At 45.4% G+C, this 13,678-nt stretch overlaps 1 protein-coding gene, 1 long non-coding RNA gene and 1 other non-coding gene across 3 annotated transcripts; 1 reads left to right on the forward strand and 2 right to left on the reverse strand.

Moving 5' to 3' along the window:
- Positions 1–338: 338 nt before the first annotated feature.
- trnaq-cug (transfer RNA glutamine (anticodon CUG)) lies at positions 339–410 on the reverse strand. The gene has a single exon. It is a non-coding gene; the product is annotated as a tRNA-Gln (tRNA).
- A 908-nt stretch (positions 411–1,318) lies between these two features.
- LOC129713872 (uncharacterized) lies at positions 1,319–3,480 on the forward strand. The gene is made up of 2 exons (XR_008726286.1): positions 1,319–1,933; positions 2,641–3,480. It is a non-coding gene; the product is annotated as an uncharacterized LOC129713872 (long non-coding RNA).
- An 802-nt stretch (positions 3,481–4,282) lies between these two features.
- On the reverse strand, positions 4,283–11,580 carry rbx1 (ring-box 1, E3 ubiquitin protein ligase). Its single transcript, XM_055663226.1, has 5 exons — positions 11,431–11,580; positions 9,014–9,092; positions 7,804–7,874; positions 6,531–6,616; positions 4,283–4,446 (listed from the first exon to the last, which is right to left on the reverse strand). The coding sequence occupies exons 1-5, from the start codon at positions 11,506–11,508 to the stop codon at positions 4,434–4,436; spliced, it is 327 nt and encodes a 108-aa protein (XP_055519201.1). The 5' UTR covers positions 11,509–11,580; the 3' UTR covers positions 4,283–4,433.
- Between the last annotated feature and the right edge of the window lie 2,098 nt (positions 11,581–13,678).

Consider the following 13,678-nt stretch of genomic DNA (forward strand, 5'->3'; position numbering starts at 1 on the left):
CCGCCTCTTCTTTTCTTCTTCCCCCCCCCCCCCCCCCCCCCGCATCAGTCTGAAGAAGGGTCTCGAACCCAAAACCTCACCTATTCCTTCCCTCCATAGATGCTGCCTCACCCGCTGAGTTTCTCCAGCATTTTTATCTACTTTAAAATTGACCCTGTTTTTCTTCCCACTGACATTTTGCACCCATATTGCATGAGGTGCGTAGTTGTGGTTAGTTTGGAAGATATCTTTAAAGATTTGAAATGTAATGCTTTACGTAATATATTTTAACGAATGGGAACGCTAAAACTCGATAAAATAATTTAATAGGTGAAATCGGCTTGGGGCCGAAAATGAACAGGTTCCACCGAGATTTGAACTCGGATCGCTGGATTCAGAGTCCAGAGTGCTAACCATTACACCATGGAACCATACGTTAGACTCAGCGCCGCTCTGCTGAAGACTGTACAAGTCGAATGAGCCGCAATTTCCGTCGCCAGCCACTCGGAAGCTCGTTGTTCCGCTGTTTGAGACGCTTGGGAACCGAGGGGAAGGGAGGGGAACCGGGCTGGCATTGCATTGCATTGCATTGCGGTGCCGAGCGAGGCTGGCTGGCTGTGGCCGAGGACCGGGTTCCCTGTAGCCGAGGCTCGGCGCTCTGCTGCCGGCCCAGGGAACCCGGAGTAACAATTTAATGTAGCGAGTGCAGAGGGATCAGGTTACAGCGGGGACGCGGGTCCCGCTGAGCTGCTGGTTACAGCTACAGGGTCGTGTGTGGGGAGGGGAGAGGGGTCCAGAGAGGTATTTACAGAGGGTGAATATACAGGACCCCCCTCCTTGGCTGAACAGAACTGGGAACCGGGAAGAGAGGGGATTTGTTGTGGTGGAAGCAAAGATACCAGAGGATATAAAGATCCTCTAGTGTCTTTGCTTCCCACCGCAACAAATATATAAAGATCGTGTTTAAGAAGGAACTGCAAATGCTGGAGAATCGAAGGTTACACAAAAAAGCTGGAGAAACTCAGCGGGTGCAGCAGCATCTATGGAGCGAAGGAAATAGGCAACGTTTCGGGCCGAAACCCTTCTTCAGATATATAGATATATAAAGATCCTCTAGTATCTTTGGTGGGAAGGGTGAATCTACAAGGGGTTAGTGTGTGGAGGGAAGGGAAGGGAGGGGGTGAATCAACAGGCTGGTTGGTGTACAAGGGGTAAATCTACGGAGAGTAGAGTGACTGGATTAATCTAGTCACTCTAGAGGTTGTAGAGAAAGGAGAGGGTTGAATGAGTCTATAGGGGGTAGTGTGTGGAGGGAGGGGAGATTGTACAAGGGGAGAGGGGTGAATCAACAGAGGGGAGGGGTTTCTGAAGCCGCCTGCCTCATGTTACGGAGTGTTGCCTCTCTGAAAGGTAGTCGGCTCTGGAGGAACCCGTGGCCATTTTTTGTTTGCAACTCGGAATAAGCAGGATGTGTGTGTGTGTGTGTGTTTCCTGCCGGGTCGGTCACTAAATATCAAAGATACTAGAGGAGCTCCTCTAGTATCTTTGCTAAATATTACGCCCTGCGTTAGAAACTGTATCTGCTGTAACGCTGCTCTGCTCACTACTGTATCCACTTTTGTTTCACGGAAGCACGATGATCATCACTACAGTTCCCAGTCCTCCTTAATGTCCATCCGCATCCTCCGGAGATGTTGCCTGACCCGTCCAGCCCCTCCAGCACTTTGTATTTTGCTCAAAATCGCAGCATATGCAGTTCCTCCAGTGTCTCCAGTTCCCGGTTCTGTGCAGCCAAGGTACAGAAGAGTCTGGAGAGGTTCCTTCCTGCACCCTTGTGTGCCCTTCGAGCCTGCACTGCCAGTCAGTAAACAGAATTCCTAGAAAAGCAAACTCAACGTGGCTCTATGAAAGCGAAATCCTGTATGGCAATGCAACAAACAGGGCGAGTTTAAAGGTAAGATGTGTATTTGGATTTCCGCATTGTATTCAATCAGTTGTCACCTCCGTACAAGGGTGAGATGACAATATTGGGGGGTTTATATTGCATTGACTGGAGCAGTGGATAACTAAGAGGGGGAGGGGGATAGTTGATGCAGGTACAATAACAATTTTTTTAAGTGATTTAGAACGTTTTAGAATGATATAGGCCAAACGCGGTTAAACGGGATTACTTTATCAGGAAGCATTTTGGTTGGGTCCAAGAGACGGTTCCCCTGCTGTGTGTCTCTATAAAGAATGGGGTAAAATTGATAATTTTCTGATCGGCATTAAGGAACGAGTGGATTTCCATAGGAAGGAATGCTGGGGCGTCAACTCCATAGTACTGATTTGAATGGAGACTCTAGTGACCAAAAGTTAGTGGTACAAAGTCAAGTGGTTGAGTGAGGCGGGCACAAAGGGCCTGGAGGGCAAGGAGATGACAGATTGCATCTGTACAATGTGTGTCCGAACAACATGTGTTTTCCACTTTGGAAGGAAGAATGAGAAAGCAAAGTATGTATTAAATAGTGTTAGGAGGGAGAGATAGATCAGCCATGATTGAATTGCAGAGGAGACTTGATGGGTCGAATGGCCTCATTCTGCTCCTATCATTTGTCAACTTATGATGTGAACTTTGGAAAATCAAAAACACTCATCAACTATCTCATCTTCATTTTTAAGGGAGTTCATCAGGACCCAGCGACTAGTCAGCCCAACACTTCAACGTGCTCTGTACCAGATCTCGTGATTATAATCTTCCCAATTTACAGGCGTTTCCAAGTTGTGTATTGCCTATAGTGAAAAGTCAATTTAAAATACTCATATAATTCATCTGCCGTGCCTGTTTTTCCATGAATTCCCCAGACCCAGTCTCTGTTGACTCACATTGCAACATCTTTTTAGTCATCTTTTCCTTTAAGTTTGGTACCTCTATTGCTAACTGCTTTAGCTAATTATGAATGGAGGGTCCCCCCTCCCCCTATTTCCTTTCTCGTTGGTATGTATCTATTTTCTGAAATCTTGATCAATTGATCCCTTGAACTTTCAAGCTGTAATAGTTGCCCCTATTTAATTATACAACACAAATCCTGAACTTATTGGGGTTTTTTTTCTTCTTTCAAGATGAATGTTATGATTGCTTCACTGCAAACTCACTTGTGAATCCTATCAGTTCCAGACCTGCTGCTCCAAGAAAGTATCCTGTAAACATCATCTACTCCTGTGTGAAGATGTTGACGCACTAGTCCCCAGGTTCAGTATTGTCACACTGTAAAAATAAGCGGTCTCCTGCTAAACATTGTAAAATTCCACATGTAACAAAATTTTAATTGTTTTTCAAATCAGAAATGTTCAATTGGTAATACAGGCCATCAAAAACGTATATTTATTTAGCATCTTTCAGAACATTCTGTAGCCAGTACTCTCACCCTGCTTCACTGTGGAGGGCCCAGCAACAGATTTACACACACAAGGTCCAACAAAGACCGGGGCAGATTATCAATGTACTGAGCAGTATAATGCTCTGGACAGGACACCCTAGTACACAACAACTCTTTGCCAATTAAAACAGAACATGCTGGAAACAGTTGACTTTCTCCTTCCTAAATGCTATTTGATGTGTTAACATTTCACGGACACTTTGTCAGATGAATGATTTTGTACCTGAACCCTCAATTGTTTCTTGATCTATTGTGCTGCCTGGCCTTAGCTTTCCAGCATCTAGTTTGTTGTTAATGTTCATATCTGTAACACACTCCTCATTCTCCCCCCTTTGAAACTTCTACAGCATCTCCTTTTCCAAAGTTTTAGACTCACACCAACCGGAATTTACAAGTGGTCAGAAACAAAATGCTAGCGGGATTGCTTGGGCTTTAGGCAGCTCTTTCTTCTGCAGAGAACTCTGCACCTCCAGCCTTGTATTACCTCCCTGCACCCGTCACGTCTCCAAGTGGGTTTTGTGCCCACCCCGGCTGCCCACTAACTCCCAAGGCATCCAAAGGACTTTTTCCCCCAAACACAGCACCAGAGGACAACAACTGAACAACCGCGGGCCAACACCTCATTGCGCAGGAGGAAGAAAATAACATTATTGTGAAATATTCTGCTAAACTTAATTTATTAAATAAAATACATTTAGGTAAAGAGCCAAAGAAAACCATCACACATTCTTTCTGTTGGTTTGTTTAAATTCGGGGGGGGGGGGAAGAAAGTCTACATGAGTGACTTTTGGTTCTTCACCTGCGATAAGTGCAAACTTTTTCCAAATATTTTGTTGTTTTATAATGAAGAGTCTGCAACCAGAGAAATTAAAGAGCATTTTCTAAAAAAAAGCAGGCAATTATTGATAAAGTCCTTGTAATCTGAATAAACAGCTGTCAGAGGCGCCAAGAAGAGGGGAATAGGAAGGATGGGAGCCAATAATGTAGGTCTATGCGCCAGAGGAACAGCTGATGGCAGGTGCGTACCTGTGGCATTTAGTGGCCATACCTGAGGAAGAGAGACAAATTAGACATACAATCAATCTCATTCAGTTTAACAAATCTTTTATGCATTCAGTATAGAAACAATCAGCATTTTGTCGTTTTAAGTCAGTGTGATAGAACACTGTTCAAAGTGAACCAGCTCTATGCAGGATCAGAACCGAGTTATACCAAAGATAGACACAAAATGCTGGAGTAACTCAACAGGTCAGGCAGCATCTAAAGAAAAAGGATGGGTGACTTTTCAGGTTGGGACTCTTCCATTACACATCCTTTTTCTCCAGCAAACACCAGCAAAACCAAGGAACTGATTGTGGACTTTGGAAGGAGTAGGAGAGTCGGTTTGGCAAGGAAGACTCTCCCTAACTTCTATAGGTGCACAGTAGAGAGCATGCTGACCGGTTGCATCGTGGCTTGGTTCGGCAATTTGAGCGCCCTGGAGAGGAAAAGACTACAAAAAGTAGAAAACACTGCCCAGTCCATCATTGGCTCTGATCTTCCTTCCATCGAGGGGATTTATCACACAGTCGCTGCCTCAAAAAGGCTGGCAGCATCATCAAGGACCCACACCATCCTGGCCACACACTCATCTCCCTGCTACCTTCAGGTAGAAGGTACAGGAGCCTGAAGACTGCAACAACCAGGTTCAGGAATAGCTACTTCCCCACAGCCATCAGGCTATTAAACCTGGCTCGGACAAAACTCTGACTATTGGTGGCCCATTATCTGCTATTTGCACTTTATCAGTTTATTTCTTTATGTGTTTATATATTGTTTATATTTATATTGTGGTATATGTGCTTAAGCAAAGCAAGAATTTCATTGTCTTATACAGGCCTTTCATTGTCTTATACAGGCCATGTCTTTCATTGTCTGACCCGTTGAGTTACTCGTGTATCACTTTGTGTCTATCCTTGGTATACACCAGCATCTGCAACTCTTTGTTTCTACAATCTACTGAGTTAGCTGATAACAGACGGTAAGTTAGCAAGCAAAATAATGGTGGCTGTATTTTAAAACATGCAGGATGTTTTTTTCGCTCAGACGATGGGGATGGCACTAGCAATGCCACTGCTTATTGTCCATCCTGAGTTGGTCATGAACTGAAAAGGAGGTTAAGAGACATCCATTGGCGGTCTGGAGTCGCATAAACCCAACTGCGGATGGAGGGCAAATTTCATTCCCTGGAGGACCATTGGACAGACTTTTAACCTCAGTTCAGTGATCTCACAGTCACTGAAAGAGTCCACGAAAAAAAATGTCTCATGTATTTGGTTACTTGAATCCAAATTAACCAGATACCACAGTGAGTTTTAAATATGTCCCTGGATCAACTGTCCAGGCCCTGGTTACAAGTAGCAATTTGATAACTATATCAGTGTCCTCCAAGAAAATACACACAAAGGGTGTCCTACGTAGTCTAAAGGGCCTGTCCCACTTATTTGCGTTATTTGCGCATCATTTATGCAACATCATTTACACGTGACGTGCGCATGGTGCGTGCTGACATAGGCAGTGTCGTGTGCGGCGCCCCAGGATTTTGCGATTCACAAAATCTTTGCGCGCCACGCACACGCAAATGTTGCCCAAGTGGGACAGGCCTTTTAAGATGCAGAACTGGGCAGCATAGTGCACAGCTTGAAGACTTGCTGCCTCCCATATCTAACAACATAGTTTCAATCCTGATCTCCTGTGCTGTCTGCGTGGAGTCGGCATGTTCTCCCTGTGACTAGGTGGGTTTTCACCAACATTCCAAAGATGTGCAGGTTTGTAGATTGATTGGCCACTATTAACGGACCCTAGTGTGCAATTGAATGGTAAAATCCAGGGGATTTGATGAGAGTGCGAGGACAGCAAGGAGGGATTAATGTGGGGTTACCATGCGCAGTGCAGGGTGGTCTGCATGTACCTCGGTGGGACCCAGAGCTTAATTACGTGCTTTAGGAGTAAATGGACAGCAATACGTCATGGCCAAGGAATTCCACATCCATTGCCTCAGACCACATCCCTTCACAGCCACCAAAACATAAATAGAAAAATATGCTCATGCTGTTGTTAACCGCACTCATCCTCAAGAAAAGAAACACTTACTTCTGGAATTCCCACTCCCTGTTGTCCAGTGGGCAAACCTGTCTGGTCTTCAGCCATCGAGAGATGCAGTGGAAGTGGAATGCGTGCTGCAGGAGGAAGCAGGTGAGGACAGCGATTGAAGTACAGTCACCAGCACATATGCATACACAGCATCTTTCATAGTTGGATAGTTCCCTGCACTTTTCCCCAAGTGTTGCTGGTTGATCAGAAATCGGTCCGCCAGGATTGTTAACTCAAGATATATCAGTCAGATATTTCCAAGTGCACATGCGCACATGATGAATGTGATTTTAGATGGAGCAGAACCAGATGCACAAGGTGTTATGGATAAAGGAGTCAGAAATTCCAAAAGACCCCAATTGCTAATTTTAGACTCAAATGGACAAGTGTCAACGTGGTAGCCACATAAACGTGGTAGTGCAGAAAGGATCCATATTCGGCAACATCTTTTTTAAGTGATGTTGCTTGAAAACCGGAATTATTCTAAAGAATCCAATGGTGTAATCCAGATTCGTTCTGGTTGCTGTATCAGAGGACACAAGGGGCCTAATTTATCATCATTCAATAAAAAGACAGCACTCCAGTGGTGCAACAACCCCTCGGTGCTGAACTGGGGTTTTAGCCTGGTTTATATACAATATAAACTATACAGCAACTCTTTGTTAATAACAGACCATGTGGGTTGGTAGGGGAGAAATGGTGCCCATTATTGCCAACTGTTCACTATAACCGAGTAAGGTGTTATCATTGTATAAGTAGCAGAATAAACAACAGCAGGTGCTTAGTTAATACACAAAAGGACATAAAGTAACTCAGCACGTTAGGCAGCATCTCTGGAGGACATGGATAGGTGACGTTTTGGGCCGAGACCCTTCTTCAGACTCGGTCGGAACTGGGCCTGGAATGCAGATGCACTAACGGCCAGCAGAGGCGAGATCGGTGGAGTCAATATTTGGAGCCCACAGGCAGCTGGAGCCCAGGTAAGGGTCGGTGGTGGTGGCGGCAGACACAGCCTATAAGCGGCCAAGTAAGCTGTGTGGGCCGGTGGTGGCAGCAGAAGCAGCTGGGGATGTGGTGTGGGCTGGGGGTGTCAGTGGCCATGGGGGGTGGGGGAGGGGACCACGGTGCGTTTCGGGGGATGGCGTCGGTAGCCATCGATAGGTCCGTCCTTTATCACCAAAATCCGTTATAAAGAGGTCTGTTAGAACAAGGGTTTACTGTACTACAGTTCCAGTTCTAGAGCTTTATTTACATTGGTACCATCTCTACTTACATTACACACGCCCCAAGCAACAGTGCATTCTTCAGAAGTTGCTGAAGCTTGGTTTGCTTGGCATTCTATACCTGCAGAGCAAAATGAAACACATCACTCAATTTGTCCACACAACGTGTGAGGTCAAATTATGTTAAAGTCATATGGGGTGGCTCTACATGCTGGAGTAAGCCTCTAAGCACAGCTGGCTCAGTCGTCCATCCTGCTTAGTCTGGATGCTGATTTAGGGTATATTGCTATTGTTAGCATTTCACAGTCAAGGAAACTCCAAACCAGATTACTTTTTGATCGCAGACGACATCTGGAAAAAATGGCCGGTTTTCGGAGCTTTTCGGTTTCTGGAACACCGGATAAAAGGTTGTGCACCTGTATTGCTATTGTTAGAATTTCATAGTCAAGGAAACTCCAAACTAGATTACTCCAAAAATATTGGGTTGTCCATGCTTCATTTTCTAAATCTGGATTACATCTGCCCATCAGTACAATATATTTTAGTGGATTCCACTATCACCAATACCAAGTGGAGTACAGGTGCAGGCCAATGTACCTGTACTCCAATTGGTATTGGTGATAGTGGAATCCATAGAAATCCATGATATTAGGAATAGTTGACAGTGAGGAGCTGGCCAGCAAACAATTTTACCTGAAACTCGGTAATGGAGAAGTTTATTGTGTTGCTGAGAGATTGGATTCATGAGGTTGTACGATGTTGAATGTTTGCTCAGTGGGCCCTTATGACATAGTTTGTACAAAGATTGTACAATTGTGGGATGTGACTACTGATTCCAAATCCAGGGCCAGGTTCCATTTTGCAACAATCTGGCTCAAGCAAGTGCTTGTTTGGTCACTCCATACATCTTGGGATTTATACATCACATGTTTGGCCAGGCCAGCACCTGTTCACATGAAGATTGTGTCAAGCTTTCTCGAACCATACTTCAGTAATCCAGACCAGGCAAGGATAGCAGATATCCTCCCCCCCAAAACATCAGTGATGTTTATGGTTCGTAACAACACTCTGGAAGATTCACAGACACCAATATTGTTTTTGATGATGGTTATCCAAGTAATAACACAACAGTAGATAGACAGGGGAGCAATAAATACATTGCTGGAGGATCTCAGCAGGTCAGGTGGCATCTGTGAGAGCAAAAGGATAGTCAAGACCCTACATATAGACACAAGGGACGTGCACAGGCTGGATACTCACACAGATCCATGATGTGGTTTCGACAGATGGCACAGTTATCTACCACGATATCCCATGCCCACAGGGCCACTGCATTCCACTGAAAACAAAGTAAAGCAATTAATCGGGGTGTGCTATTCATTCCAGTTCACATTAAAGATCTATGACTAAGGCCAAGTGAAGGTAACTTTGGACAAAGGAGCTGCATTGGGCCAGTGCACAGATTAACTCTGAGGAAGAGTGTAGAATAAACAGGAATTTGCTGTAGTAGTACTAGGTCAAAATTGTGGATGATATTGTGGGTCAGGATACAACCTTAAGTTGGTAATGGAAATGTTTATTATGTTGGGTGAAAGATCTGATCCTAAAGGTTTTACCATGTTAAACTTTTATTCTACCAGTCCAACTCTTTCCAAACTAAGCATAGTTTAAGCAAACAATAACCAAGATTAAGAAGAGCACGAGAGCAAAGGCCGTTTGGAATATAAAAGACTGAAGTCCAAATAAAGTCGCTAGATGCTTTCAAGAGAGAGCTAGATAGGGCTCTTAAAAATAGCAGCATCAGGGGATATGGGGAGAAGGCAGGAACGGGGTACTGATTGGGGTACCTATTGTCTAATGTCTATTGTCTAAAGTAGTGGAGCATAACAATTTCAACAATAGGAGTTGAAGCAAGGACAAAGTAGATGTTGTTAAGCACATAAAAACATTTTGATGATGGTGTCGATATTTCTGATAGCTCAACATGGGGGTAAACTGAGTAGATTTACCCTAAGAGGGAAAAACCAGGTTGCTTAAAACCTAAAATGACACAAAGTGCTGGAGTTACTCAGCGGGTCAGGCAGCAGCTACAGATAATCCTTCTGCAGTCTCGACCCGAAACCTCACCCTTCCATGTTATCCAGAGATGGTGCCTGACCTGCTCAGTTACTCCAGCACTTTGTGTATTAACCAGTAACTGCAGTTCCTTGCATACAGCCTAGTTCCATCTCAGACAATTGCCTGTAGGAGGAAAGTTGGAATAAGAAACTAGTACTGAGCAAATCACTTTTATGAAGCCTGAACGGTTTTTTTTTAGAACCTGCCCTAGTCCACAAAAAGTCTGCTGTCAGGCTGCCACTAAGATTAGGGATGTTTTGGGGGCTGCAGGTCATTAAGGTGCACTTGACCCACTCAAAACGCATGTTGATGGAAGCCATCAGAGACCCACACCACCCTGGTCATATCACCCCTGCCATCGGGAAGAAAGTACAGGAGCCTGAAAGGCGTAACGTCCAGGTTCAGGAACAGCTTCTCTCCTACAGCCATTAGGCTATTAAACACGGCAATCTCAAATAAGCTCTGAACTACAGAGACTATTACTGTTTGTTTTCTGTGTATGCATGTGTGTGTGTGTGTGTGTATATATATATTATATACATGGAGAGAAGGCAGGTATGGGATACTGAGTTGGATGATCAGCCATGATCATATTGAATGGCGGTGCAGGCTCGAAGGGCCGAATGGCCTACTCCTGCACCTAATTTCTATGTTTCTATGTTTCTAGGTGTAGATAGGAACGGCAGATGCTGTTTATTGTCACCTGTACCGAGGTACAAACTGAGGTGTAAATTGTAGACACAAAATGCTGGGGTAACTGAGCATCATCTCTGGAGAGAAGGAATGGGTGAAGTTTCCAGTCTTCTTCAGACCAGTGTATATGTGAGTGTGTGTATAATATATATATATATATATATATATATACATATATATATATATACATACATATATATACACATACATACACACACATTGAACTCTTTTTCTCTCAGTCATTATATTGTTTATGTGTATTTTGTTTATTACTTTTTATATTAGTTTGTATTATTTGTTGCGCTGCTGCAAGTAAGAATGTAATTGTTCTGTCTGGGATATATGAGTTAAACACACTTGACCTCAGGCTAACCAGCCACCGCCTCGCAGGGCCATTTTGAAGCGGGTAGCAGCTGCGGCCCCGCCTCCACCCACCGGCCCCGCCCCTTTCCCAGAACCCGCCCCTTCCCCCCCACTCCCTTCAACGATTGGCTCTGGCTGGTGCCTTGGACAAACCGCCACCCTAATTGACTGACGCGGACGTCAATCACACGGACGCCCCGCCCCGAACGGAGACGCCGACGTCAATCACACTGACGCCCCGCCCCGAACGGAGACGCCGACGTCAATCACACTGACGCCCCGCCCCGAACGGAGACGCCGACGTCAATCACACTGACGCCCCGCCCCGAACGGAGACGCAGACGTCAGTCACGCCGACGCCCCGCCCTAAATGGACGACGCCGTCGTTAATGTGACCGGCGGGCCCATTCCCTCCGCCGATCTTTTGGACATTATTACAGTTCCGTTCCCTTCAGCGCGCTTCGCTCTTCACAATTAGGATTCGAGGTTCCGGGACGAGGTACCTTTTTAACCTCGAAGCGCTTCTTGCCGCCGCCGCTGTTGGTGGAGCTCGGTGCGTCCACGTCCATCGCCGTCGCCATCTTGTCCGCGCAGCCCGCCTGCTCGACGACCCGCGCATGGGCGTTTGTGGCGTGTGGGGGGGGGGCAACACAAGCGCCACCTGCAGGGCGTCAGCTGCCAGCCCGCCCGCGGGATGCAATGCCATGAGCAAAGATCCTAGAGGAGCATCTTTGGTCATGAGAGGGGCAGGATTCAATAGGAACCTGAGGGGCAACTTCACTTCAGTTCAGTTTATTGCCACGTGTACCGAGGTACAGTGAAAAGCTACACAAAAAAGCTGGAGAAACTCAAGAGTAAGAGAGAGTCAAGAGTATATTTAATTGTCACTTTGCGGGTGCAGCAGCATCTATGGAGCGAAGGAAATAGGCAACGTTTCGGGCCGAAACCCTTAGTCTGAAGAAGGGTTTCGGCCCGAAACGTTGCCCAGTTCCTTCTTAAATACAGTGAAAAGCTATTGTTCAAGAAGGAACTGCAGATGCTGGAAGATCGAAGGTTCACAAAAAAACTGGAGAAACTCAGTGGGTGCAGCAGCATCTATGGAGCGAAGGAGATAGAAACATAGAAATTAGGTGCAGGAGTAGGCCATTCGGCCCTTCGAGCCTGCACCACCATTCAATATGATCATGGCTGATCATCCAACTCAGTATCCCATCCCTGCCTTCTCTCCATACCCCCTGATCCCTTTAGCCACAAGGGCCACATCTAACTCCCTCTTAATATAGCCAATGAACTGTGGCCTCAACTACCCTCTGTGGCTGAGAGTTCCAGAGATTCACCACTCTCTGTGTGAAAAAAGTTCTTCTCATCTCGGTTTTAAAGGATTTCCCCTTTATCCTAAAGCTGTGACCCCTTGTCCTGGACTTCCCTAACATCGGGAACAATCTTCCTGCAATCGGAACATTCAATAGGAACCTGAGGGGCAACTTCACTTCAGTTCAGTTTATTGCCATGTGTACCGAGGTACAGTGAAAAGCGATTGTTCAAGAAGGAACTGCAGATGCTGGAAGATCGAAGGTACACAAAAAAGCTGGAGAAACTCAGCGGGTGCAGCAGCATCTATGGAGCGAAGGAGATAGGTCTTCATTTCTGTTGATAGGTTCACAGCAAGATGGGCAAATGCATGGGTCAAGACGACTTCATCCGCTTACAGAAACACATTAATCGGCAAGGAGCAAAGATCTTGAGCCGAAACCCTTCTTCAGACCCTTTTTGTGTACCAGTGAAAAGCTATTGTTGCGTGCTAACCAGTCAGCGGAAAGACAAAACATGATTACAATCGAGCCGTTTACAGTGTACTGATGGTACACAAAAATCTGGAGAAACTCAGCGGGTGCAGCAGCATCTATGGAGTGAAGGAAATTTCCTTCGCTCCATAGATGCTGCTGCACCCCGCTGAGTTTCTCCAGCTTTTTTGTGTATCTTCGATTTTCCAGCATCTGCAGTTCTTTCTTGAATACAGTGTACTGATAATTGATAAGTTATTTCCTACACATGATAAGGGAATAACGTTTGGTGCAAGACAAAGCCAGTAAAGTCCGATCAAAGATAGTACACCAATGAGGTAGCTATTAGTTCAGGACTGCTCTCTAGTTGTGGTATGATTCTGTTGCCTGATAACTGCTGGGAAGATACCGTCCCTGAATCTGGAGGTGTGTGTTTTCACACTTCTATACCTTTTATGTATAGAAGGTTATGGGGAGAAGGTCGGAGAATGGGGTTAGGAGGGAGAGATAGATCAGTCATGATTGTATGGCAGAGTGGACTTGATAGGCCGAATGGCCTAATTCTGCTCCTATTACTTATGGCCTTATGCCCGATGGGGGAAGGGAGTGGAATTGGCCAGAGTGCCGGGTCTCATCCTTGATTATGCTGCTTGCCTTGCCGAGGCAGCGTGAGGTATAAATGGGGTCAATGGAAGAGAGGTTGGTTTGTGTGAAGATCTGGGCTGCATCCTATTTCTTGTTGGAGATGGCCATTGCCTGACCCCCCCCTCCTTTGTGGCATGAATGTCAGTTGCCACTTATCAACCTGTTAGTTGACTTAAGTTGCAAATAAGTCAAGACGGAACAAAAATGTGGTACAACTGCATCTTCAAAAGACATTTGATGAGATATCATGGAAAGGTTATTTCATAAAATAAGGTCTCACATGCTTGAGTTTAACATTAGTATAGAAAGGAAGGCACAAAAT

This window comes from Leucoraja erinacea, chromosome 37 (assembly GCF_028641065.1).
Source record: "Leucoraja erinacea ecotype New England chromosome 37, Leri_hhj_1, whole genome shotgun sequence".
Taxonomy (NCBI): Eukaryota; Metazoa; Chordata; class Chondrichthyes; order Rajiformes; family Rajidae; genus Leucoraja; species Leucoraja erinaceus.